Source organism: Callorhinus ursinus, unplaced genomic scaffold (genome assembly GCF_003265705.2).
Source record: "Callorhinus ursinus isolate GAN/ISIS: 27379988/994484 unplaced genomic scaffold, GSC_fseal_2.0 scaffold1, whole genome shotgun sequence".
Lineage (NCBI taxonomy): Eukaryota > Metazoa > Chordata > Mammalia > Carnivora > Otariidae > Callorhinus > Callorhinus ursinus.
In genome coordinates this window covers 10,470,720-10,496,571 of record NW_027397063.1, presented here as the reverse complement: position 1 = coordinate 10,496,571, position 25,852 = coordinate 10,470,720, and the positions used below count along the sequence as shown (strand labels likewise).

General features: G+C 40.7%; 1 protein-coding gene across 6 annotated transcripts in view; it reads right to left on the bottom strand.

Annotated features, from left to right (window-relative positions):
- The window catches only part of APP (amyloid beta precursor protein), a 265,110-nt gene that overhangs the window by 156,281 nt on the left and 82,977 nt on the right, over positions 1-25,852 (bottom strand). For all 6 annotated transcript variants that reach the window (XM_025872545.2, XM_025872550.2, XM_025872556.2 and 3 more), the window contains exons 4-5: positions 2,318-2,430; positions 227-420 (exon numbers count right to left, since the gene is read on the bottom strand). In XM_025872545.2, coding sequence (XP_025728330.1) covers positions 227-420; positions 2,318-2,430 — 307 coding nt within the window. The remainder of the gene's footprint in view (positions 1-226; positions 421-2,317; positions 2,431-25,852) is intronic.

The following is a 25,852-nucleotide window of genomic DNA, read 5'->3' as shown; positions in this document are numbered from 1 at the left end:
ATTAACTCAGTGATGGTTGATCAATTAGATTAAAATTACACAGCTGGCCATAAGCATAACAGGAGTTCATGGTTAGATTTTTTTTTTCCTCATAAAAGCAAACCCTTGACAGGAGTGGGAAGAGATCCTTTTAATGAGAAATGGAAAGACACATTTATAGAAGAAACAAAACTATATACTAGATGTCCTGGCATCTACGAGAGAGCAAACACAAAGGCCGCCTTACCTCCCATCTGCATAGTCTGTATCTGCTCCACCCCACCAGACATCCGAGTCATCCTCCTCTGCATCGGCTGAGTCAACATTGTCGCTTTCCTCAGCCAGTGGGCAACATACAAATTCTACTCCTCGGAACTTGTCAATTCCACAAGGCAGCAACATGCCATACCCATGCAAATTGGTGGTCTTCTCGCTACACGTCTACAGAAGGTAAGGAGAAAACAGTGAGGGGGGGTAGAGTAAGAAAATCCCAAATATAATCATCACCACAGAGACCCAATATATCAAGAACCAATTTCACAATAGAAAGGGCCATTTGCTGTTTTGAGTGGATTTACAAGTTTCTTTAGCACAGACTACTCTGGCACCCTTATTTTTTAACTGTAGAGACATGTTGTTATACTATCGAAATTAATAAAAACAACCGGAATGGAAAGTTTTTAGGAAAGAAGATATGGAAGAAGGCTGCAGTGTGAATGGATATCAGAGAACCAATGCTCTGTGGTATCATTAGTGCATCAGGTAGACATGATGGATCCATGTACATCCCCAGCTCACTTCCACCTCCACTATACATGGAAGTTTCTCTCATGTGGACGCATCTTATTCTAGAAATTCAAACTCTCTTGGCTCACTTCCAGAATAACAATCCTGGGAAGAAAAGAAATTATCCTCTGCTATGAATCAAAACTTAAGAGTCTAAATTAGAGATTTCTCCATCAACACCTTTTTGCTTTCCTGGGATTTGCTAAATTTGCACAAATCGAGATTAACATGAAGCTTTGAAGGCATCCACTGGTGACAGAGGAAAGACTAATAATTCAACACATATGGATAAATAATGAAAATATTACAGAGTGTATTTTGACCTCATAGGAATTAAAGTCATTTTTGTTTCTTAGTGAAAAAAAAAATTTTTTTTAAACTCAAGAACAAATGAAAATGGAATTATCAGATGGGTAACCGAACTTCAAATTACCTGGTTTGCTTTCTTAAGCTCCAAAAAGCTCTTGAATCTCCAAAACACATTTTTCTATAAAGAAAATTGTGTTTTACAGTAAATTGGAACATGCTATTTTACAGAAGGCAAAATTAATGTTAATTCTCAAGTTGTGTTTTTTGCCTAACAACTTCAAAGCTATCGGAGCTGGATCAGGGTTTCTCACCCTCAGTACTATTGATTTTGGGTCAGATAACTCTTGGAAGAGAGATGGAGGCGAGGCTGTCCCGTTCACTGAGGAATGTTTAGTAGAATCTCTGACCTCTAGATCTCAAATGCCAGTAACATCACCCCCTCCAACTGTGACAACCAAAACTGTCTCCAGACACGGGCTCAGGTGCCTGAGGAGGGTTGAGGGAACACAAGTGACCCCATTGGAGAACCACTGAGATAGGCAAAGGAGCCTACTTCCAGGAGACTTACCTTCCACAAAAGTATATACACTTAGTAGAAAAATTTCGCGATACATCAAAGGGATAAAGCGGTTTCGAAGATGACAGCAAGTCACATTTTATGCTAGTTGTTTTATGTTATTTATCCACTTTTGCCAAAAACAGGGGTCAACAGAGGTTAGGACTGGTGCCACAGATTCAACCACTATGGGAAAATGAAGGTGGTGGCACGGCGTGGTGAACACAAAATTGGATGGTGTACCCATTTAGATGGATTGGGGAACGCTGCGGCAGAACAGAAAGCCGCGGTCCAATACCAACAGTTTCTAACTTCCTGTTCTACCGCTGCATTCCCCACTAGATGACAGGAGAAAAGGTCAGATTACAAAACCTTGGTATACGACAAAAGAAAACAAGAGGTAAATAAAAAATAATTTTGGGAAAAAAGGTACATTTTAAGGTTTATGGGCAAGTATAAGATCATAGTGTCTAGTTTATAAAGCACATAAGGCACAGACACATAAAAAATCTAACTAAATCTGTTTTTGACTCATAAATTACTCGTGGAAAGTTTTTTCTTTTTCAAATAAGAAATATAACTTATTCCTCAACGTGGCCACGGCCTGAAAATATCTTCTAAAATGGCATGACACATGTCCCAAGGAAATCTTCACTTTAGAAGAGGAAAGAATGCATGAGCTGGTACCTCTTTGGCGACAGTGTGCCAGTGAAGGTGGGTTTCACACACATCCATCCTCTCCTGATGTAGGAATTTGCACTTGTCAGGAACAAGGAGGGCGTCACTTACAAACTCGCCAACTGCAAGAAAGGGAAAATGCTTCACGTCATTCCATCTGCATCACAGGGCTCTTGTCCCTGGGTCCTTATCAAGGAAATATGGGCTAAAATACTTCAGAAGGTATACAGCTTTTTGAATGACAAAGTAATCAATCCAAGAAAGGCTGGTACCATTCGAATGTTGAGTCCTATGTCCCGAGCTCAGTTCCTTGCCACATCAACCTTGATGGGTAAATACTTCCCACAGGTGTTAAGTGAAATCTATCTGATTACTATGAAGCTCTGACTGCAAAGTTAATCATACAGAAAGCTGCCATTCAATTGCAACAAGGGCAAAAAATGCAGACTGACACTGCGAGGCAATCATTTGAGCGGAAACAATATAAATAATTGTCCATCCCTCCTTCTTGGACAATTTCACCTGTTTGTAGGCTAATAGAAAATGTAGCATTTTTCTACTTCCTAAACAAACAAAATCTATGTATGTACACACGGTTACATATGTGACACACACACACACACACACACACACACACACAGTTTAATTCAATTAAATTATGAACACTGCTCCTTAGGTTTTTGTTGTATTTTTAAAGAAAATGTCTATCATGCAAATTCTTTCTAGCATAACTGGCACTGCAGATAGAAAGATATTACATAAAGTCCTACAAGAACACTTACATTCTTATGAGGATGAAAGTTTGGATAATTACAGAATGTAAGCTATGAGCTTAATTTTTATTTGTTTTGTTCACTACAGTTACCCTAGCTTTTAGCATAGATTCTACACATAGAAGGCAACAGATGTCCTGATGAATGAAGACATTAAATGCTGTTAAAGAGGAGCGCCTGGGTGGCTCAGTCAGTTAAGTGTCTGTCTTCCGCTCAGGTCATGGTCCCAGGGTCCTGGGATCGAGCCCCACGTCAGGTTCCCTGCTCCGCGGGAAGTCTGCTTCTCCCTCTCCCTCTGCCCCTCCTCCCCCTTGAGCTCTTTCACTCACTCACTATCTCTCAAATAAGTAAAATCTTAAAAAATAAAATAAAATAAATGCTGTAATAGTGATGAAGACGGGGCTGAGCCTACAAAGTGAACATATCCGCTTAGGTACACCGGGAAAGAACTCAAAGTAGAAACGACATCACAGATGAATCTACAGGGATGAGGAGGGGTATGCCGTGTAGAAGATGAATGGGAGCTCCAAGATGTAAGGACAGCACCTATCTTAACACTCCACTCCTGATCCCTGGCCCAGTTCTGGCAAACATGACCATCCTGGATAGACGGATGGATGAATGGCTAAAGGCAGTTCGAAATGAGGGCACATCCTGTGTAAAAGAGAGGAAAAAGAAAGCGTGAGGCATATTTGTAGAGGAGGCAAAAGTCCAACGTGGCTGGAACACCTGGTAAGTGCAGAAGTAAATGAGACTGGAGGAAATGCTGGACTCCTAACTGCAGGATCCAAAGTTCTAGATACCACTTTGGAGGCAACATAAGCCAAAAGATACCTGAAACAGGAATGACATGCTCAAGTTTGTTTTTCCGATAAACTCTCTAATCAAGTTTGCGTAGGGAGACCATTGAGTAGGGCGCTGCTGTCCTTTAGGCAAGACAGGCAAGAACAGATTTAAACCAACAACCCCAAATAAGGAGGGAATACGAGCTCTCCACACTCCAGCAAGGAACGATTCTTTTTTTTCTTTCACAGTAGGTTAACACCACATTTTCTGAAAAGGAGCATGAAGAGTGATGAAGACCTTGAGAGGGGGAAGGAAAAAACCCTTTTCTATTCCCGTTACAGAAAAGGGTTCTTTTAAACTTCGTGTCCATAAGGGCGTTTAAACTTGAGTCTGTTTCTAGCTCAAACACACAAGATATCTCATGATATTTAAGGACTTATTTTAATAAATAGTATTTAGATAAAAACCTAAGTGAATCATAGGGGATGAAGAGCCCTTCATCTTGTCATTCCTTAAATCTTTAAGACAATGTATGATGCCCACAGCATGGTACTGTGAGTCACAGAGAATGCAGGAATTACGAGATGTGAGGCCCTCAAAAGATTGCGGATGCTGCTTGTGGGAAAGGAACCCACGAGTCCTAGAAGCCTATGCCATGGCGGTGGCTGGCGCCTCACGGGCAACACTGCACCTCAGCTCCACAACAGCTGTGCGACCGACCTCTTATAATATCAACTTATAAATATCAACCTCACTTCCCAGTGGAGAAATGCCTGCCAAGAAATGTGTCTAGGGCAACCTGCCCTCAGCAGATAATAACCTCGCCCCAGAGATGAACATTAAGATACACAGTTTAGGGAAAGAAAGAATAATGCAAGTGACATCCCATTTTTTCCCCTTTTACTTTGACACAGAATACAAGCAAACAAACCACAACCACCGAACTAAATCCCACATGAGATGGAGAATGGAAAATAAAAGTAATCTTATCCAAAGCCTATACACCTTCCCCAGGTGGACTCTTCATGGTTTCTCAGGACAGGCAATCAACTGCAGCTGGTTGCTGCAGTGGTGGGGGTGGGAGGGACGGGGCGGCTGGGTGATAAGACATTGGGGAGGGTAGGTGCTATGGTGAGCGCTGTGAATTGTGTAAGACTGATGAATCACAGACCTGTACCCCTGAAACAAATAAATTGTTAAAAAAAAAAAAGATAGTAGGAAGGGAAAAATGAAGGGGGGGAAATTGGAGGGGGAGAGGAACCATGAGAGACTATGGACTCTGAGAAACAAACTGAGGGTTCTAGAGGGGAGGGGGGTGGGGGGATGGGTTAGCCTGGTGATGGGTATTAAAGAGGGCACCTATTGAATGGAACATTGGGTGTTATCTGCAAACAATGAATCACGGAACACTACATCAAAAACTAATGATGTAATGTATGGTGATTAATATAACATAACAAAATAAAATTTAAAAAACAAAAACAAACAAACAAACAAAAATAATACTTGATACCTCAGTGTCCTGATTTTCCAGGCCACACAAGAGGCCGGAAGTGATCAAAAGCTTGAAGATGCTGCTTCATTTATGGGCTTTGGTCAGTCAAATCATATTGCCGTAATTACACATGTCCGGCACACTAAGTGATTTTTTTTTTTCTTTAGTTTACAATTATTGGAAAGATTAAATGGCTGGCCCAAGGCTATTAAATCAGTTCATGAGACAATCAGGAGCAGGTATCAGAGACTCTCAACCTTGACCTTGCAGCATAAACTGGCTAACAGCTGACAAATAACAGTGTGTCTGGTTTTACTTGCCTGGAGGCCAGGCTGCTGAAGACTAGATTTTACTGCAAAGCCAAAGTTGCTGAAAGATATTTGCCTTGGTAAAATCTCATGTTCCTCAAAAGGACATGTATTGCATTAATTTGTAAAAAGATATTAGAATTTTTTTTTAATTTGCAAAAGGGCATTTCATGTAGCATTAGAAAGATGCTCTTAGGTTTCTAATAATGTCCATAGCCAAGAAATATATGCCCCCTGAATGAGACTGCCTTTTTTTTTTTAAAGGATAAATACTGGTTATTTAATAAGCCCTCAGGACTAATGGCAAAATAGGAAACTCACTGTACTCTAACATTAAAATAAAATTTGGCAATAACTTTGTGGTTTTACAGCCCTGCTTAAATTACTTTCAAAATTGATGAAAAACACTAGAATGTTACACATCAGAAATTTTAAGCGATTAAACCACAAAAATCTGTTAATATTTTTTAATAATTAAAGAGTGGTAAAAATATAATGAATCTTTTCTCATAAACTAGTTTAGTTTAACATGGTTTATATTCTCTCCCCTTTAAATTCTAAAAGAATTATTCTTAAAAATCTATGATAAAATGAAGGGGGGGGGAAATCGGAAGGGGAGACGAACCATGAGAGACCTTGGAGTCCGAGAAACAAAATGAGGGTTCTAGAGGGGAGGGTGGTGGGGGGATGGGTTAGCCCAGTAACGGGTACCGGGGAGGGCACGTTCTGCATGGAGCACTGGGTGTTATACGCAAACAATGAATCATGGAACACTACCTCAAAAACTAATGATGTAATTAATGTATGGTGATTAACACAATAAAAAAAAATTTAAAAAATCTATGATATAGGTGACATATGGGAATTCTCTGTACTCTCCACTCAGTGTTGCTGTGAATCTAAAATGGCTCTAGAAAATAGTTTTTTAATTAAAAACAAAAACCCTAACAGTATGTACCTGGCGTTTCCCTATAAAACTATGTATGCTTTTATTTTTAAAATAAACCTTCTGGTTTCTTTGGTCTGATCCTTCAGGTAAAACACACACAAACACACACACGCACACAACTTTTAACAGAATTCAGGTGAGAGATCAAAATGAATTAGGTACCATAATGAGAAATCCTGTTCCTGTTTATGCTGACCTGTGGGACATTTGGCACCATTTAATCCTAGTGGATAAATTCATCAATATATACTGTGCAAGTTTCTTGATAAGCATACTACCTGGTCTCTTATTTAAAAAAAAAAAATCACAATTTGTATCACACACACACACACACTCCAATTGAAAGGGGATTTTCAAAGCTAATGAACAAGATCTGGGTTTGGCCAAAAAGTCTTGGCAAGATGAACAATGCTGTCCAGTTCAATTGGGACTCTGCAGGCCTTAATCCACTGGCTCTTTGGTGGTCTTTGAGAGGATTATGTAGCTCAAATTACCTCATTTTGCAGATGGGAGGCAAAGAACCCAGGTCAAGTGGCTTGCCCACAGAGCCAACTGGCAGTGGACACGGTCTAAAAATCTGGGTCTCTGGGTTCTCCATCCAAGAGTGGTAACTCAACTCACTGTCATTTAAACTCTGGTGGAAATTAGTTATTTGCCAAATTCCCTTTGGCTTTTACCAAAGGAGATTCACTTTTAGACTATAAAATCCTTAAATGTTATCATGTATAATGCAGTCTATTTGACAATAAAACTAGGTTTAAATTACCTAGCAAGCCATATAAAACAGCTGGGAACGCACTGCACAGCACAGAACAGGATGCATGATTAGCCATGGCTTAGAGACCTGATGGGGTGCTTTCTCTCACACGACAAGTCTGGTCCGGAGGCCGAGGCTGGTGCAGGTTTTCAATACCACCCTCACGGCCCAGGCTATTCCCATCTTTCTGTACTGCTGTCCTTAGCATGGTGGCTTTTGTCTTCATGTTCCGTGGTCAAAAATGGTCACAGTTGCATGCAGGAAACAGGAGGAACAGGCCAAAGCATGATGGTTTTCTGTTTGGGTTTTTTTTTTTTTTTGCCCTCACACAACTTTGCTGTTTCCCACGCATGGGCTCCCTCCCTGTTTTCTACATCCTCTATGCCATGACTATGTCATCTGGCCGCGCTCAGCTGCAAGGGAATCCGTGAGAGTATTTTCAGCTGAGCACACTGTCACTGTGAACAACAACAACAAAAATCTGGGAGTCTTTTACAAAGGAAGAAGTGGAAATAAATATTAAGTAGGCAAGTAGCAGAGTCTCCAACATCATGGAATTAAAATACAGGAATGTAGTTTTCAATTTCTTTACACTGCCTTTTCAAAAGACAGATAATTCCAGGAAGAAGACAGAAGTGAATATGAAGTGCTACAACTAAAACCACCAAGTCTCTGAATTCATGGCCCAGGGAGAAATTCGGGGGAGGGGGGGGTGTGCAGGCTGTCAGAGTAAAGAGCAAAATCGTGCACAGCTGAGACTGCTCAAGTGTTCAGAGTCAGAGTGGGATTGCACAGACTGATTAAAAGATTCCAGAGCCATACATAAGAACTTCAAGGTACAGAGATCTTACAATTGAAAATAACAATGTTTCTATGAACTTGCGAAGACTAAAGTGGTGTTGGTCAGAAATCATGGGGAACAAACGGTGGGAATGTCTGAGGTCTAGGGACTTCTGCCAAAGGGGTATCCTTCCTTCTTGATCCCCCAAGAGGTAAAGAGGATTCAGGAAAAGGGGATGAGAAGGGGGGTCGGGGTAAAAATGTTCCGGCAACGTTATCACTGAGTAACGGCAAAGTGCGTTTCCTTCCTTGTGCTATACTCCACCAGGAGGGATGAGACATGGCCCGGATCTGGCTCTTGAGGTAAGATGTGGACAGTTACAGCAATTCTGGACTCTGTGCCTAGCACTCACTTAGCTGCTTGGGGGACATCATCTCACACCAGACTCGGAACCATGCACCGAGGTGATTGCAATGATCTCACTGCCTAAGGGCAGAAGGTGAGCCTGACGAGTTACAGAATCAGCCCAGGTCACATATGCAGTAAATGGTGGAGGTGGGAAAAAGATGAGTTAACAGCCAGATAGCACTCAACTCCGTGCCCGCAACAAAGGTGCTCAAGTATTTACTTTTATTATTTTCTCCCAGTATCCATTCATCAGCCACTACTGTTTCTCATGTTAATACCAATTACGGTCAGTAAGAACAGAAACAACTACTCTTCATCGTTCACTGATCACCTATTATGCTCCTTCTGAAGGCAGTGAGGTTTTAGTCTCAGGACATTATCACCGTCCAGTTAAGAGTTCTACAGTCCTACGTTTGAGCACTACTTATGATGTAATGGATAAGGGTCATGGCCAATCCTGGTCAACACAGTGGGGTGGCGTCCCTGTGAGCACAGAATCCGCATGACCAATCTTTTCACCTTCTGTGCTGGGCTCTGCTCCTGGCTATAAGGGGCGGGGTTTCCTGGGATCCCCCCTGGCAATCAGTACTTCATCCACTAACTCTTCATTGCATACTTTCTATTTTTCATTAATGCTGAGATACAGTAGTGAACAAAACAGATGGAACTAAATGAAACTGCAGAGGGAAAAGATAAAAAAAATAAAACAAATGGTAATAAATACCATGTAGATAAAGCAGAGAAAGGGACAGGGATGGGGAGGAGGAGGGTCATGCAGAGGAAGTGGAATTTTAAATAGAGTAGTCAGGGAAAGCCTCACTGAAAATATGGCATTTGAGTGAAGGCCTAAGGAAGTGAGGGAACAAATCATCAAGATATCAGTGGGAAGAACATTCCAGGCAGAGGAAGAACAAGTGCAAAGGTCCTGAGGCAGGAGTGTGCCTCACGAGTTCACAGAACAGCAAGGAGACCAGTGTTGTCAGAGAGGAATGATGGGGAGGAGGTCAATGGGTGAGTGAGAGCGGACTGTATGGGGCATTAAGCATTGTCCACACTCTGGCCAAAACCCTGAGTAACACAGGAAGACTCTGGAGTGGTTTTCTAAGTAAGTTACTCTTGCTCTACAGGTCAAGATTGGAAGTAAAAAGACCTGGTAGGGAGCTGTTGCAGTAAACCCGGTGGGAGATGACAGAGTCTTGGACCAGGATGGTAGCAAAAGAAATGGTGAGCAATAGTAAGATTCTAGATGTAGTCTGTAGGTAGAATCTAAAGGATCAAGTAAGGGCATAAGAGAAAGAGAGTCAAGGATCTAACTTGTTTCTATTCCAGTAGCTAGAGGTTACTATTTGCCAGAGGGCAGACACTAAAAGGATCACGTCAAGGTAAAGGCAAAAAAAAAAAAAAAAAAAAAAAAAGTGAAAACCGGAAGTTTCACTTAAATTGTCTCTCTGATTTATTCAAGTGAAGGGAGCACAGCCTTATATACATATGTAAATGCTGCGGTGGGTCCAAGACAGAAGGAGTGTTTGACCAAGGCTCTGAAGAACACTGGTCTCAGATGAGGAAAACAGTTGCTCGCTCTATCAGGTGAGAGGGCCCAGGGGCTAAGGCATAAGGCAGTCTAGTCTGGTAGCAATGAGCGCACCAAGCTTCTGAGATCAGACGACATCAGGCGTGTTTTGGGGTGGTATGGCGCTAGACTCACATCTTGGTTTCTAATACCGTTCTCCAATAAAAGGAACCAGGGCTCCTTGGAGAAATGGCTGATTCTAGGATTGGTGCAGGACAGACACAAGATGAGTCTGGAGCATCTTGTTCAGAAAGAAAAAAAAAAAGAGGTTATGTCCAATAAGCACAGGAGCCAACTAAAAAAGCTCCCAATGGCTGGCACAGAAATAATATGAGCCATAAAATAAACAAAGTAGTACTGGATTGTAACTCAATGTATTCGTAAGTCCAAATGACTGAATAAATAAATAAACAGGTGGAAAGAGACTAATCTGTGAAGAATTCCAAATAATCTACATAGATACTCTGCCCTCAAAGAGGTGAAGCACAAATCTCCACTCCTTAATTGTAGGCTCTGCGGGTGACTTCCTTCCTGAGTATAGCGCACAATATGGGAATAGGGAGTAACTTTACATTGGAGAAACCTGACAAACACTACTCCAGCCATCACGGTTGATACCACCAGTGATATTCCAAGTTGGTAATATGTACACTTAATATGGGATGAAAAGGGCACTTTACTTCTGTGGTCTTCTTTCCAAAAAACCCATAACCCCAGTCTAACAATGAGAAAATTCCAACACAGGAGCATCCAACAAAATACCTGAGTGGTACTCCTGGAAACGGCCAAGGTCATTAACAACAAGGAAAGTATGAGAAGTCATCACAGCCAAGAGGAGGCTAAGGAGATCTGACAACCAAAGGGAATGGGTTTCCTGAATGGGATCTTGAAAATTAAGAAAATCTGAACAACGTATGGACTTTAGTAATGACAATGTCTCACAACTGGTTCATTCATTGCAACAAACGTACCGTATTAATGGAAGATGTTGATAAGAAGGGAAACTGGCTGAAGGGTATTTGGAACTCTCTGGGCTATCCTCTCAATTTTTCTGTAAGTCTAAGAGTTTTCTTAAAAATTTTTCTGGAAGTCTCCATTTAAGATTTCATAACTATTTGCCTCTGCATCAACATTCTGGCCTTCAAAAGCGTGTCTGTGAGAATACTCTAGCTGAAAAGAAACTGGGGTTAGAAAATCTTGCTAAGCATGGGCTTCTCTTCGATGGCATTTATAATGACTAGACAGAGCTTGGCTTTCGATTTCCTAGGCAAATCTCTCCCTGAATCATTTGTGTGATGCACAGTACTTAAATCCTCTTTCAGAATAATCCCACATATCAGTAAGAAAGGAGATGCTTTGCTTTCCAAGTTTAACCTTGTCTTGGAAATGTAAACATAACATCATAGAATTCAATTACCCTTTACAAATGAGCAATTTCAGGCTTGAAGACTGATTTCTGTGTAGTTCATAACAGAGTCAGGCTGGACTCCAGGCCTGGCTGAACTGTAATGCTCACTACACCCCAGTAAAGTATTACAACATTCCACAAACTCTGCATCACGGCTTCCTGGCCAACCGACCCTAGATTAGCTAAGCTACATGGGGGGGCTTTTCCTGTTGCCTCTCTCTTACTGTATTACTCGTGTTCTTGGTTTTATCAGTAACGGGGCTTGTTACTTACATTTGTAATCATTCCAACATCAGTGAAAAGATGGAATTATGAAAATGATGGTTGTTAAATCTTTCCAGAGAAGGGGTGTGCAAACTCTGGTGTGCTGGATTTTAACACAGACTCATCCTCCCTCTCACCCTAGCACCAGGATCCCAGCACCTCTCACCCTGACACCTGATCTTGGCCGTGTGGGATGTGCCTGAAAAACAGACCTCCCCAGAGGGATTCTGATTCAGGTGGCTCATGGACCAAAAGCTTCAGTGCAGACACGGATCACCTGGGGATGTTGTTAAAACGCAGTTTCTGATTGGACAAGTCCAAGGGGGGACCTAGCTGGCCTGTGTAACAAGCTCCCAAGTGAGTCGATTCAGCTGTTTGTTCAGGTAGCAAGGGTCTACTTAAGGTAATCCATTATACCTAATCTTATTAAGGTTTTTTTTTTTTTTTTTTTAAGTTACAGGTTATTAGGGAACGCTTTTTAGAATGGCTTGTCTTTTCTTTTTTTTTTTTCTTTTTTAAGTAGGCGCCACACCCAATGTGGGGCTCAAACTCACAACCCTGAGACCAACAGTCACACATTCCACTGACTGAGCCAACCAGGCACCCCTGGCTTGTCTTTTCCTTTTTCTTTTCACTGTGTTAGAAGACACACAACATAAAACTTACCAGTTTAGCCATTCTTAAGTGTATAGTTCAGCAGTGTTAAAGTACATTTAAGTGTTGTATAACCAATCTCTTTTCATCTTACAAAACTGACATTATACACATTAAACAATTCCCCTTTTCCTCTGCCCCCAGTCCCCTGGAAACCAGCATTGTACTGTCTTTACGAATGTGACGAATCTAGGTACTTCATATGACTGGAATCATAAAATATCTGTCTTTTTGGTGACTGGCTTGGTTTGTCCTTTTAAAAACATGTAATCAAATCCTTCCTGCCTTCCTTCTGTAAGCCTGGGTCTTGTCCCATAGATTTCTCATTCTGGCACAGTTTTAAGAAGAGAGTGCCTTTTCACAAGCCCTGAGAGCCAACTTGCTCCTGTTTTGTCTTTTGTTTCTTTATAAGAGAATACGGTAGAAAGAATGCTGTATTTGAAGGCAAAAGGGGAGAAAATGACGCAGCGACTCAGGAGGATTTAGTGATTTCCGTGTATGAAAAGATGAGGCTAACGGTATCTCCCGGCCACAGAAGCTCAAATAGGATGCGGAAGAAGGATAAACATTAAAACCTAAAATGATTTGGTTTAATTTTAAGAGATTGTCTCTGCTACCACTCAGGACTGCGGAATACCACTGTGCACCCAGTTCCTCGAAGGCTACAAAAGAACAAGCCACAGTCCCGCACAAACCAGTACCAGAGCAGCACTGTCCAAAATTGATGCAAGCCATGTTGGCAGTTTTAAATTTCTAGCAGCCACATTAGGAAGGTCGATTTTAGTAATAGGCTTTATTTAACCCAGTATATCCTAAACTTTGCCATTTCAACGTGCAATCAATATAAAAAAATTATTACTAAGACAGTCTACATTCTCCCCGCCACGCCCCAGATTCTTCAATAACTGGTGTCTATTTTCCACTTCCGGCACACATCAGTTTGGACTAGCCACGTTCCAAATGCTCAACAGCCACATGGGGCTAGCGGCCCACCATTGGGCAGCACTAGCTTAGGGTCAAATTTCAGAGATCAGCAGTATCTTTCGAGGAGTGATGCGTTGAATGTGGACAGGTTGAGGTTATGGGATAAAATCTGAATCCAGAGATACAGGCCTCAACGGAGAAATAAATCTTACGTTTGAATACACTGAAGAGACCGTATTCACAGTTCTTATATGCTATCAGAATGCCACACATTTTAATCACTGAGTAGCACTAGAATTCAATTTGTTACCACCATTAAGCCTATTTACCAGCAAAGAGCCCCTTTCCCTCATTTCTCTTTTTGCAGTTCTCATACTTTTAATTTTTATTTATAGTGTGTGTGATGAATTCGGAGGTGGAAATAAGGCAGATTTCCTTTACACCCAAAACCACTCATCTCTAGCCTCGCTCAGTGCTGGATATTGAGAGTTGAACTGAAAAGCAGATGGTGTGGGGCGCCTGGGTGGCTCAGTTGGTTAAGCGTCTGCCTTCAGCTCAGGTCATGATGCTGGGGTCCTGGGATGGAGCCCCCGCATCGGGCTCCCTGCTCAGTGGGGAGACTGCTTCTCCCTCTGCCCCTCCCCCCCACTTGTGTGCACTCACGCGGGCGCACACGCGCGCTCTCTCTCTCTCAAGTGAATAGATAAAATCTTTAAAAAAATGAGAAGCAGATAGTGTGGGGATAGCCTCCTAGATTCTTTATTTTGTCTCTTTGAAAACACAAGTAATCTCACTGGCTGCTTTCTCCTAATACTTTCTTTCTACCTTATTAAAGTATTCACAGCCTGATAGATTTTAAAGATGCAATTAATTAGGGTTATATACGGGGCTTTTAAAAAGCCACATAATTGCTAACAAAATACCAATCAGGCTGATGCACCGTGAGGCCAGAGAACCACCAGTTATTACCCAAACCTTAAATTACACAGAGAGGTAAAAATACACAGCCCGTTTTTTCCGCATACCACACTCAGAAACCCGCGTGTGAGGTAGGCTATCATCAGGACAGGAAGAGGCATTTTCACCGATAAACTTCTCAACAGAGCTGGGGACTGTCGCTTCCAAGCCCCTGACTATACCTTCCAACGCATTACCATCGGCCTTGCTGGAACAATCTTCCTCGGGTCTTCTCTCAAGGTTTATAGCAACAAGCACATTCAACTGCTCTCAAGTTCGCTGTCTGTTTTCTCTACCACAGCATTTTTCTCCTTAAATTCAGTCCTCTCTAGCTTTCCAACTATGGAGACAACATCTGTTCTTCCATGCTCCGTCTCAAGCTTAAATTTGTTCTTTCCCTTTCACTGATTCATCTTTTAATAATTCTGATTTTAAAGTTAAGACATTGCCCTCATCCTTCTACTCATACCTTCTCACTCAGACACAGTCGGCCCTTGAACAGCATGGGTTTGAACTGAGTGGGTCCACCTGTATGCAGAGTTTTTTCAACAAATACAGTACAGTACTGTAAATGTACTTTGTCTTCCTTATGATTTTAATAACACTTTCGTCTCTCTAGCTTACTTTATTGTAAGAATACAGTATGAATAATACACATAACATATGAAGTTAAGCAACAGTTATCAGTAGGGTTGCTGGTCAAGAGTAGACAATGAACAGTTAAGTTTTGGGGGAGTGAGAAGTTATATGTGAATTTTTGACCAAGCAGGGGCTCAGCACCCCTAACCCCCATGTCGTTCAAGAGTCAGCCGTCTATCACCCATGTCTAGGAATTCAACAACTTCCTCCACTCTTTCAAAGATGACCTTTCAGTTGACATTTCCAGTCCCTAGCTGGATACCTACTTAAGAAGGTATTGCTTTTAGCATATGTACACCTGACCATGAAACTTTAGAACTGTGTCCAAAGAACGATAAGCGATTCCTCATTGGGTCTCACATCTATCTTACGTGGAAGCAAGATAAGGGAAGAAAAACAACAGTCAACAATTTGGGGGAACCAAACATGGTGGTGACTGCTAAACAAATTCCACTTGGTTACAAAACCCAGGTCCCCTTTCTCACTTAACTAATACCTCTACTTTCTCAATGAATATTTGCCACTACTTCATATCCTAAGCCCCATGGGCTGTACCTCAACAATACTCAAACTACCCATATTCCTGAAGCTGGACCTCAGATCATGTCACACGAAGAAATGTTCTGAAATTCTTAACTCTGGTAAACCATTTCGTGAGCAGAAACTTACCTTCTAGCTCCCCCCACTCCTTTCCACCTGCTCCAACACTCGTGACCCTGCGTCCCTGGACTCTTCATCACTCGCTAAGGTCAGCAGAGGATGTTTCCCTGCCTTCCCTCCATTTCCCTGCCAGTTCGGCCTGGGACACACAGCACGTACATTCATCACCAGTGCTTATAACCAGCTAGCTACCTCCCTGTGTGCTCGTGATGCCCAAACTAGAGAGTTCCCAAACTAGTTGTTCCAGCTTCCCTCTCTTGTATGCCTGAGATTCCTAATACCCAACTGCCACACTGTGCTCCTAGAGAGCTTATGAAGTGTCCCTTCTGGATTCTCTTGTAACAGCCTGGACTTGAAATGTCCAGCTTTAGTTGACAATGGAGTTGTCTCCTAACGATCAGAGGAATGAATGCTGATTTATATTTCAGGGTTTTTTCCAACTCAAAACTTCGCAGGAAAGGAAAAAAATATATCCTAAAAGATGCAAAGCTACTTAGGGCAAAAGGAACTAGATAAAGAGAGAATTCAACAGGAAAAACAAAAAGACGTTACAGAATTTAACAAAAGAGCTTGCTATGCTATGGTATTTGGAATTAGCACAACCTTCTACTGGTGCCAGAACATTGCTAAGTCCTCAAAGCTTTGTTAAAACATAGAAAAAAGGATTAGAATTCTGTCACTGTACTTGCAACACTCTGTAGGGAAGAAGGACACAATACCTAATAGAATAAATAAGGATACATGATTCGTTAAGCTCTTCAATAAAAATATGTTTTGGAGATTTACCCAGTTCCATGGAGACATGTTTTAAAAATCCCGATTTTTTTTTCCAATGAGGATGGGGCCCAGCTAAATTAGAATTCTCCCTGTCTTATCACTCTTCTGTGGACTTAGAAATTGCCACTCTGCTTTGTAAACAAGGCTTAGTTTCATTATTGTAAATCAGTCCGCCGGGGCTTACCACTCCTGAGAGAACTGAAATAATTGAATTTCTGGACTTCTAAGGAAGAGGGTTTGGGGCAGGAAATTAACACATTAAGGCTTCCAAGGAGTGTATCACACACTATTTAGCAGGAAACTCCCCCTGGAAAATTCAGATCCCATGTCTCTAATCCAGTATCTCATGGCTTCTAAGACTGGCCCAACTAAGCCATCTGTCTACACCTGCTAATACTCACGAGTAAAAGCTAAGAAATTCCTGTGAATCTCTGTGATAATGGAACATAAAGCCCACATTATAACAAATAATGGACCCGATTTAAAAAAAAAAAAAAAGAGGCACCACTGTAATCTGTTTAAAGATAAGTCAAAAAACCCTAGAAAAATCTAAGGTCAGTTAAAGGATACGCAAAATCTGAGCCTACTGATCAGAGCCTTCCACGGTAACGTATTATGTCTGTGTTGACAGAACTCCTTGTGTCATGTGCGAGAATGAGAGCGAGGCTCTTCTTAAACCTAGTAATTTTCTTTTACCACTATGACTTCAATCACGGATGTAAATGAAAATACTGCTCACTTTGCTACTTTTCTGCTTGAATGAATTTTATAACGAAACGTCTGTTCTCTCCTGACAATACACAACTGTCATTCAAACTTTACACACCAGGCAAAGAGCGAACGCATTTTTCCGATGCCAAATCATTTAGCTATGCGTCACCACAAGCTGCAGTGCAGGGAAAGATGCTGCAGTTTAAAATTCTCTCAAGCAAAAGCAAAAGCATCAGAGATAGGTGCATTCAGGCTTCAAACATTCTCAGACTCCTTCTTCCCGACTCAACACAGCCGGCCCCGCCCTCCTTTCCTGGCCCTTGTCAACCAGAAAGCGTGGAACTGTGCCAAAGCCCATTCCATGACCCAAATGGTCTTCCAGGTCAATAATCCAAAGTCACATGAAAACTCCGTCTTCAGTGGACCTCTCCAGGGAGCAAATATTTTGAAGAGCAAGCATTCCAGGCACGCAGAAGCTCAGCCTTTAAATCAAACTAAATCTTAACTAGTTTTTCAAAGGGAGGCCCTATTGTACGTAGAAGGCACATAAAAGTGTTTGAGGAAGGCAGATCTCTCACTTAGCTTTCACACTTACAAATGAGGAATCTGTGTGTGATTAAGGCTTACCATTACAGGGGGTAATTCTAGGGTATTTCTCATTCCAAATAATAGTTTCTGTCTTTTGCTTAAGATTATAAAGATGGCTAAAATGTAGGTTAGAGGAAAAATCATGCTTAGGGTCTCAGCTGTTTTAACCCGGAAATGTTGTGGTTTTAGAAAAAAGCTGAGGGCAGACTTTTGATTTTTGGTAAGAATACTGGTTATCAGAATCTTCTAAGAAAAGTAGAAATGATTTGCCATTTTCTGGGCAAACGCAGACTTTCTAGTGATGTACAAGGCTAACAGGACACAGGATCTCCATTACCTGAGTTTAAAGTGATCCATTTCATGGTTTAATGCACTGTTTATTCAAAGGCATGTCTGCCTTTCTCCCAGTCAAAAGAAACAAAAGGTCAGTTCCCTCTCTTGGCTTGACACCCCTCCTAACTCATGCTATTCATTACGTGGTAATTCCAGATGTTTCATTTTCGGTTGATGTTCAAACTGTCTGGATAGCTGGCTATTTACATAAAGATATATATATATTTCATGACTATAGATCAGAGGGCTACCTTTTTGGAAAAACAGAGCTAATGGCATGAAAAACCAACTATCACAACCAAGTATAAAAGACATCTTTGATAACAGTTCTCATGTACAAATGAACATGCACTAATTGCAACAAAAAATAACATTTTTACTCATTTAGACAGCTGTTTAATTGATATTCCTACATTAGGACAGTTTTCCATGTTTTGCTTTCAGAAGCAATTCTCTTCTCTCCAGTTACACTTTTAGCACAAATGTAAGATATCCTCACAGTGGAAGATGCTAATTCCAACACTGATATCACAGCTATATATATATATATATATATATATATACATCTATTTGTATATAGATCTATTTGTATATACATCTATTTGTATATAGATGTGTGTATATATATATATATATATATAGCAAGAAACTTATTTAAAGTGTAATTAAGAGGATTTTGCTTACACGTCTATCTTCATTTCTTTTCTTTTTTTTTTTGAGGTTCCGCCTGTCTGTCATCCATTTCTTGACTTCTATAATTATATCCTCCATTTCTTTAAAAAAACATGTGGAAAGTGAATACATAAACAGTCCCTAGGGATTTAAGCTTGATACATTGTATTCTTGCTACTAGTTGTCACTGACTGGCAGAAAAAGCAGAACAAGGAAACAACCCTTGATTCTGGTGTACTGATAATTACAGCCAGATACAGGGTGTATTTCTGCATCAATATTAGAGTTTATACATTAAGCCCATTCAAATCCAATTAATTCTTCTGCATGAAATCCAGGGTCCAGGAGACTTTTAAAAGAATCTGAAAACAATCCAATCCTTTGCCTAAAACAGATCTGTATCCCAAATGGTACAATAAACTAACAGAGAAAAATGGAATAGGCAGAGTCCATGCTCGTATAGTCTTCATTTAATCTGAAAAGCCCAAATTTATCATTTATTGATTACTGATAAGGAAACTCACATACACCATAGACGAAATATCCAAATGAGCTAAGAGCTAAGGGACAAGGCTAATTATCAATACTCTGGGAGTCACACGGAGTCTGACGACCAGTAAATACTTGGGAGGCCTGGCCTGGATTAACAGCTAAAGAATCATCAAGCCAGCCCTTCAGAAGCCACTGTACTGATGAGGTTCCCTGGTCAGTTATGTGTATTATAAGAGAATGAACAATCCAGGAGGACTCCTACAAAATGCCAGCCAATATGGAGGATTTTTCGAGTGGGCTACAGAAAAAGGAGCCAGAGAAGGAGAATGAGAGGCAGCTGAAAGAAAAACAGAAGCACCAGTGTAATAACGGTGTTGTGGGAAGAAGGCAACGACCAACAGGGTTAGATACCACTGCGAGGTTAGAGAAGACAGAGAAGTGTCTGCTGGATTTGATGAGAAAACCAGCAGAGCCCATTCCATGGAGTTGAAGGGAGGGATGCCTGATAACAGCTGGCTGGGAAGGAAACGGGAGATTAGGAAGGCAAAACAGAAAGGGCTGACTACCCCGTCAAGTCAAGAAGCGCAGCTGTGAGTGGGTAGAGCGACGGTGCAAGTTAAAGATGTGAGGTCGAGGGGCACCTGGGTGGCTCAGTCGGTTAAGCGTCCGACTCTTGGTTTCGGCTCAGGGCATGATCGCAGGGTCCTGGGATGGAGCCCCACATCGAAATCCACACTCATTAGGGAGTCTGCTCGAGATTCTCTGCCTCTTCCTCTGCCCCTCCCCCCACCCATTCTCTCTAAGATAAATAAATAAAATCTTAAAAAAAAAACAGATGTGGGGTCAAGTAACTAATGTGAGGGCCCAGGGGTCTCCGATGAATAGGGAAATATGAGGAGGCTAAAAATTACTGACATATGAAGTGAAATGAAGGGTCTATTACCAAAGGTAATTACAAAGTCAAAGACTGTAGATAACACAGTTAAAAAAAAATCTACTGAAGGGGCCCCTGGGTGGCTCAGTTGTTAAGCGTCTGCCTTCAGCTCAGGTCGTGATCTCAGGGTCCTGGGATCGAGCCCCACGTTGGGCTCCCTGCTCAGTGGGGAGTCTGCTTCTCCCTCTTCCACTCCCCCTGCTTGTGTTCCCTCTCTTGCTGTCTCTCTGTCAAATAAATAAAATCTTAAAAAAAAAAAAAACTACTGAAGAACATATGTGCATTGGTTCCCATGAATTTAGACTCAATTGAGAATTCTAAGAACTTAAAATGAGAACAAAGGTGGAAAAAGAGAAATAAGCTCAAATTATTTAAATGGCATAACTTCTTGGCACACTGGACATGAGTCCCCAGTGTATTAAATACACTTAGAGAATACAGAACACATCATAGCCCCTGACTGACAATTCTAAGTTCTCAGTAAAACAAGAAGAGGGAGCCACATGACTCACTCACAGGAATCTAGCAACTCAGAGCTGATAAGACACCACACAATAAAGAAGGGGGATCTTCAGTGACAGCCAGACCTTTGGGATATAAACACACACAAAGGCGTACACCATATTCTTAGCAAACTAGTTAATACTGAAGGGTATGGTTTAGGGGAATGTCAGCTAGGAGACACAGTCTTGAAAATGCATGTACCTAATCAATGAACCAATAGGATGACCCCAAATTTTAATGTCACATAAACCTCTCGAGGGGGAGTACTTACATCTACACATCAAGCACCTACTAAACACCATATACATCTCATCATTTACTAAAGGCATTTAAATAGGGTGGTAATTAATGGTTAGTATTCAAAAACATGACCCTAACTCTTCAGATACAACATGAGAATCTGAAAGAACTTTCCAAACTCCATCACCATTATAAATGACATTTAGAAGTGGGTTTCTGCTAAAACAATCCTTTATCATTAGAATTAAAAGCCAAGGATAATGAAACTATCATGAACTAATCTAAATGGTATGCTTTTTCTCTGAACACAGATGCCTCTGGCATACGCTGGCTTTAAACCACGTGGAGAACAGGTCAGACCCCCATCTCCTAGAGATAAGCATTTAATGTACTTCTATCTGGATCCCAGGAAAACTTGGTTTCTTCCTAATCAGAGATTCCTGTGTTGACTTTTTGGTTGTTAAATAAAACCTGCCTTTTCTCTGTTGATCAATACTGGGTAAAGTAAAGTAACTAACATTTACTGTAACCGCAGAGATTCTTTTAGGCATGTGAAATTGATGCTTTACGCCCTTTCCTTTCCTTGCCTAGTGTTTGGGCTACTCCTTCCTTTACTTTTCCTTCCTTTTCTCCATATTCACATTAAATCCTCCATTCAAATCATTCCACAGGCAGCTACTAAGTACCTACCTTGTGCCATGACATCCTCGAAGACTTGGGGATATTTCAGTGAATGAAGCAAAAGTCCCAACTGCTGCAGAGTTTACATCTCAGGCAAAAAACCAATTTTTTCCAAACTTATGGTCACTAAGGGAAAACATTCTTAGTCTTCAGCTCCATGCACCGTTTATCCCCAGTAAAGCTCTACAATTATTCTTTGCCCTGTCAGGCTGTCAATCCACTGCTTACAATACTTTCTCCCAACCTATTATCCTCCTATGGGTTTGCCAGTAAAATCTGAAAGATAATGAGGAGCTATATTGCCAGGTTACTACAGTTTATGGAAATATTACTCCAGAGTAGAAGCGGGGTTTTTTTTTTTTTCCTACTCCAACTGTATCATCTTTTAAAAGAACTGATAGAATAAAAGGATTTATCCTGATGCACAGAATGTACACTGTAACAAGCACTAAAAAAATGGGTATAGCTTGCAGGTGATTTTGGCGTATTAAAGACATGCGCAAGATCAATAAAACCACACTGAATGTGAGATATGTTTCTGGGCACCACATAAAATAGCCAAATAAATTTCATGTCCTCCCAAATACAAAAGGTGATTTTTGTACTATTCCAAACTTCAATAATCGACCATCTTAGTTCTGTTCTAATTTTCCAACATTATGCACCAACCCTACCAACACAACTACCGTCCTTGGGACCTTCCCATGCATGTTTGCTAATTCATGTCTCTTCGTTGTCTCTACATACGCCTTAGGATGGATATAATGCCTCCCTCTGGAGATGCTTCTCTCACATGCTCCAGCTCACACTACCATCATCTGCTTAACTCCTGTTTTTACACCAGTCCCTCATCCTACTTACACAGGAAATTCATACTATCTGGTCATGAAGTGGCTGGTTAATTAAGACTGGGAATTTAAACAGATTTGTGGTAAGGGGAAAACTTCCAGAGAAGAGGAGGTTACTTTTGATCATGTTGAGCTTGGTTCCTCAACATGATCAAACACCTATTACTAAATTAGAGATCAGCCTATTTCCAGATCGAAAAGGATCACAAATACAAACCTCTACAACATCTAACATCATGACATTCTGCCCTACATTCTGCAAAACAGGTATAAAGGTAATTTTATATCTGTAGAGTCATGAATTAAACCCAAGGAAAAGCAAACATCTCATGAAGTCGATATATACCACACAAGAAGCTCAGCTATTAAATCAGAGTTTAGCTTTATCTACCTCAAAGTTTAGGCAGCTAAATAAGGACACCCCTCTAACAGTAATGTGACTTGCAACTTTTAGTTTTAAAAGAAATTTCCTACATCAGAAAAACTGCCTGGGAGCCTTAAACTCACCTTCTTTCTGCCACAGACCTACTTGATAAATTTCTCCACAGCAGGAAGAGGTAATAAAAACCATCGACTGCCATCTCATTTAGGGGTCACTTCTGCTACCTACTCTTCCCCTTCCCCCATTTCTGAATTCTGTTCTTAAATAGCTGTTTTTCTTGACTTTTTCCACTGCAGGTCTGTCTTCTCACCATGACAGTTAAATTTCACACCCGAGCCCACACCCCCCACCCCGGGGCAACGATGATGTATTCTTTCCTTTTTATGTTACAACTTTATTACTTTTCACCTTTTGGGTTTTCTTTTTCTGGCGTTAACGCTTGCCTCCATTTTAAAATTTGCTTTATTTTCTGTGCATCCTTCAGGCGTGCCCCTCTTCCAAAGTCTCCGACAGTACTTTGCCACCACTCTAAGCACAGGCAAGCCTGTCCAGTAATGCATCAGTGCCATTTTTATTCCTGGAGACCTCCCCTGCCCAGGGACCCTCCCGTTCTCCTCCACCGTGGACTGGATGCTCTCCCAGGGCTGAGCAGCCGTTGCCATGGGACTTCCCTTCACCATCAGGTTTCGAAGCTAAAGCCTGAGACTCACAGGCATGAACGGCAGGAGTGGAAGGGAGAAACAAGAGCAAAAAAAAAAAAGACTCCTGGGGCACGTCTCCAGTGTGAGCTGAAGTTTACTACGCCATGTGGAGAAGAGGGAACGTTTAATGCAGCCATTCAGATTAAGAGAACTTACCCTTAGACTCTACGGTAAAACAAGTATTGAGGACTTTCTGGGTCAAGTACTAAAATTTAAATACCTCATAAGATCCTTTGACACTGAGATGGAAGTACATCTTAAGCCAGGCTTTAGATTCACTGTCGTCTGCATGGCACTTCCTACATTCACGATGCTTTTTTGTGTCACTGTGAAAAACGGGCACACTTTTTCTCCTCAGTGCTTTTCAGTTAATCCTTTCATTGTGTACAAACATCAAATTACTTTTAAAAAATGCACTGAAATACCTGAGAGAAATAATTTTCCTTAATTGTACTTCCGTAATCTTGACAGATTTAACTCTTCCCTTTACAATAAATAGTTAATCCTTTAATGGGTACTATTTAGAGAGATTAGAAAAATAAGCGGTACCTAACGCACAGCATTAAAACTGAAAAACCTGGAAGTCCACAAAAAAAGCATTTTTTAGTTCTTTTCCTAGGGAAGAAATATATTAGAAACTTCCCATCATTGGGGCGCCTGGGCGGTTCAGTTGGTTGAGTAACTGACTCTTGATTTCCATTCAGGTCATGACCTCAGGGTCCTGGGATCAAGCCCTGCATTGGTCTCTGTGTTCTGCTTGGGGATTCTCTCTCTTCCTCTCTCTCTGCCCCTGCCCCCTACTCTTGTGCTTACTCTCTAAAATAAATAAATCAATCTGTTTAAAAAACATTTCCCGTTATTTGTGATGGTATTAAGTCCACGTCTAATATGGTTTACGTATTATTTACATCACTTTTTTAATTGTAGTCCACTAATTAAAATATAATGAAAAATGGGGTTTCATGGTGAGGGTCTAACTTAACTCAGTGAATTCCATTTTTTATGCTGGGTTTAACCACTTTCCTGCCCCAAGAACCATAATCAGAGCTATCTGCACCACTCTAAATTTTTCCCTTATATTTTATATGTCTTCTTTTGCAATTATTCGCATGGCACTAAGTCCCCAAAAATCTTGCACAAGTTTTGTTGTACACAAATCGTGTTTTTTACTATAGCATTTTGGAAAGTTATTTACTGCCTAGAACAGTAAGCAAAATCAAGACAGGATGATCTTAAGTGTGTTATTTATCTTGGGAAATACAATGATGAGAATTGAGTTCTAAAGACAAAAAGGAAAGTCAGTTTCCTTTCTCTGCTGGAGGAAGTGACGCTGTAGGAAGTGACCCAAGCCACTCCAACCTGAGAAAGGTGTTCACAAGTTACCAGAGTGAAAAGAGAACTTTTGGATGAAAGTCAATTTCTTTCTTGTTTCCTCACCATAATCACTTGTAATCATTTACATCAGGAAGACAAAAATTCCACGACAAAAGGCACAGCTTGAGGTTAGCTGGAAACATTATGGTTCTTCATATTAAGTTTATGTTAAAACAACAAACTGATGATTTCCAAGACTGAATTACACAGATGTAACTAGGAAGCAGCTGTTTTCTGGTTGGCACAGAAAAGTAAATGTTTCAGACCCTCAGATCTGGTAGGATAGTAGCAATTCCAAATATTCGGAGAGAGAAACTCAAAAACTCAAAATAACATATCCATTATATTCAGCTGATGTATTATTAAATCTAAAGGCATTTTTTGTCTTTTTAAAATAAAGTAGGGGACAACGTGAGTATGTGAAATTTAAGTTACATGACTTTTTTACTTCTTGGATGCCAGTGTCTATTTGTCTCCATATGTGAAAAATAATTAAAAAGCAGTATTGAAAAGAAATTAAACACAGAATATGCTTTTCATGAGGTTAGCTGTTCATTATAAAAGATGACAGTAAATATAGGGGCCGTAACTCACTCATACGGATAAACCACAATAATCTCAATTTTTTGATTTTCATATTCCAGTACCTCTTGGAGAGAGCCACAATGCGCATATACAACTAGCAGTCCAACTCAAACAGTGCTTGTATTTCATACCAAGAAACGGCAAAACATGAATAACCAGAGTAACAGGATGTGCCTGAGTAACTATTCACCCTTTTTATGACTGAATTATTAGCTTAAAAAAAAAAAATGACCTACTCTCAAAAATTCCAACCTTAGTTGCCAAGAGCAAAAGTACTATGGGTACACATAAAACAGGTATATATTCAGTAACAGCCTGAAAATAATTGTTTAGATGTACATTTAAATTAAAAAAATATCATAATATATCTATTAAAAATGAATGAAAAC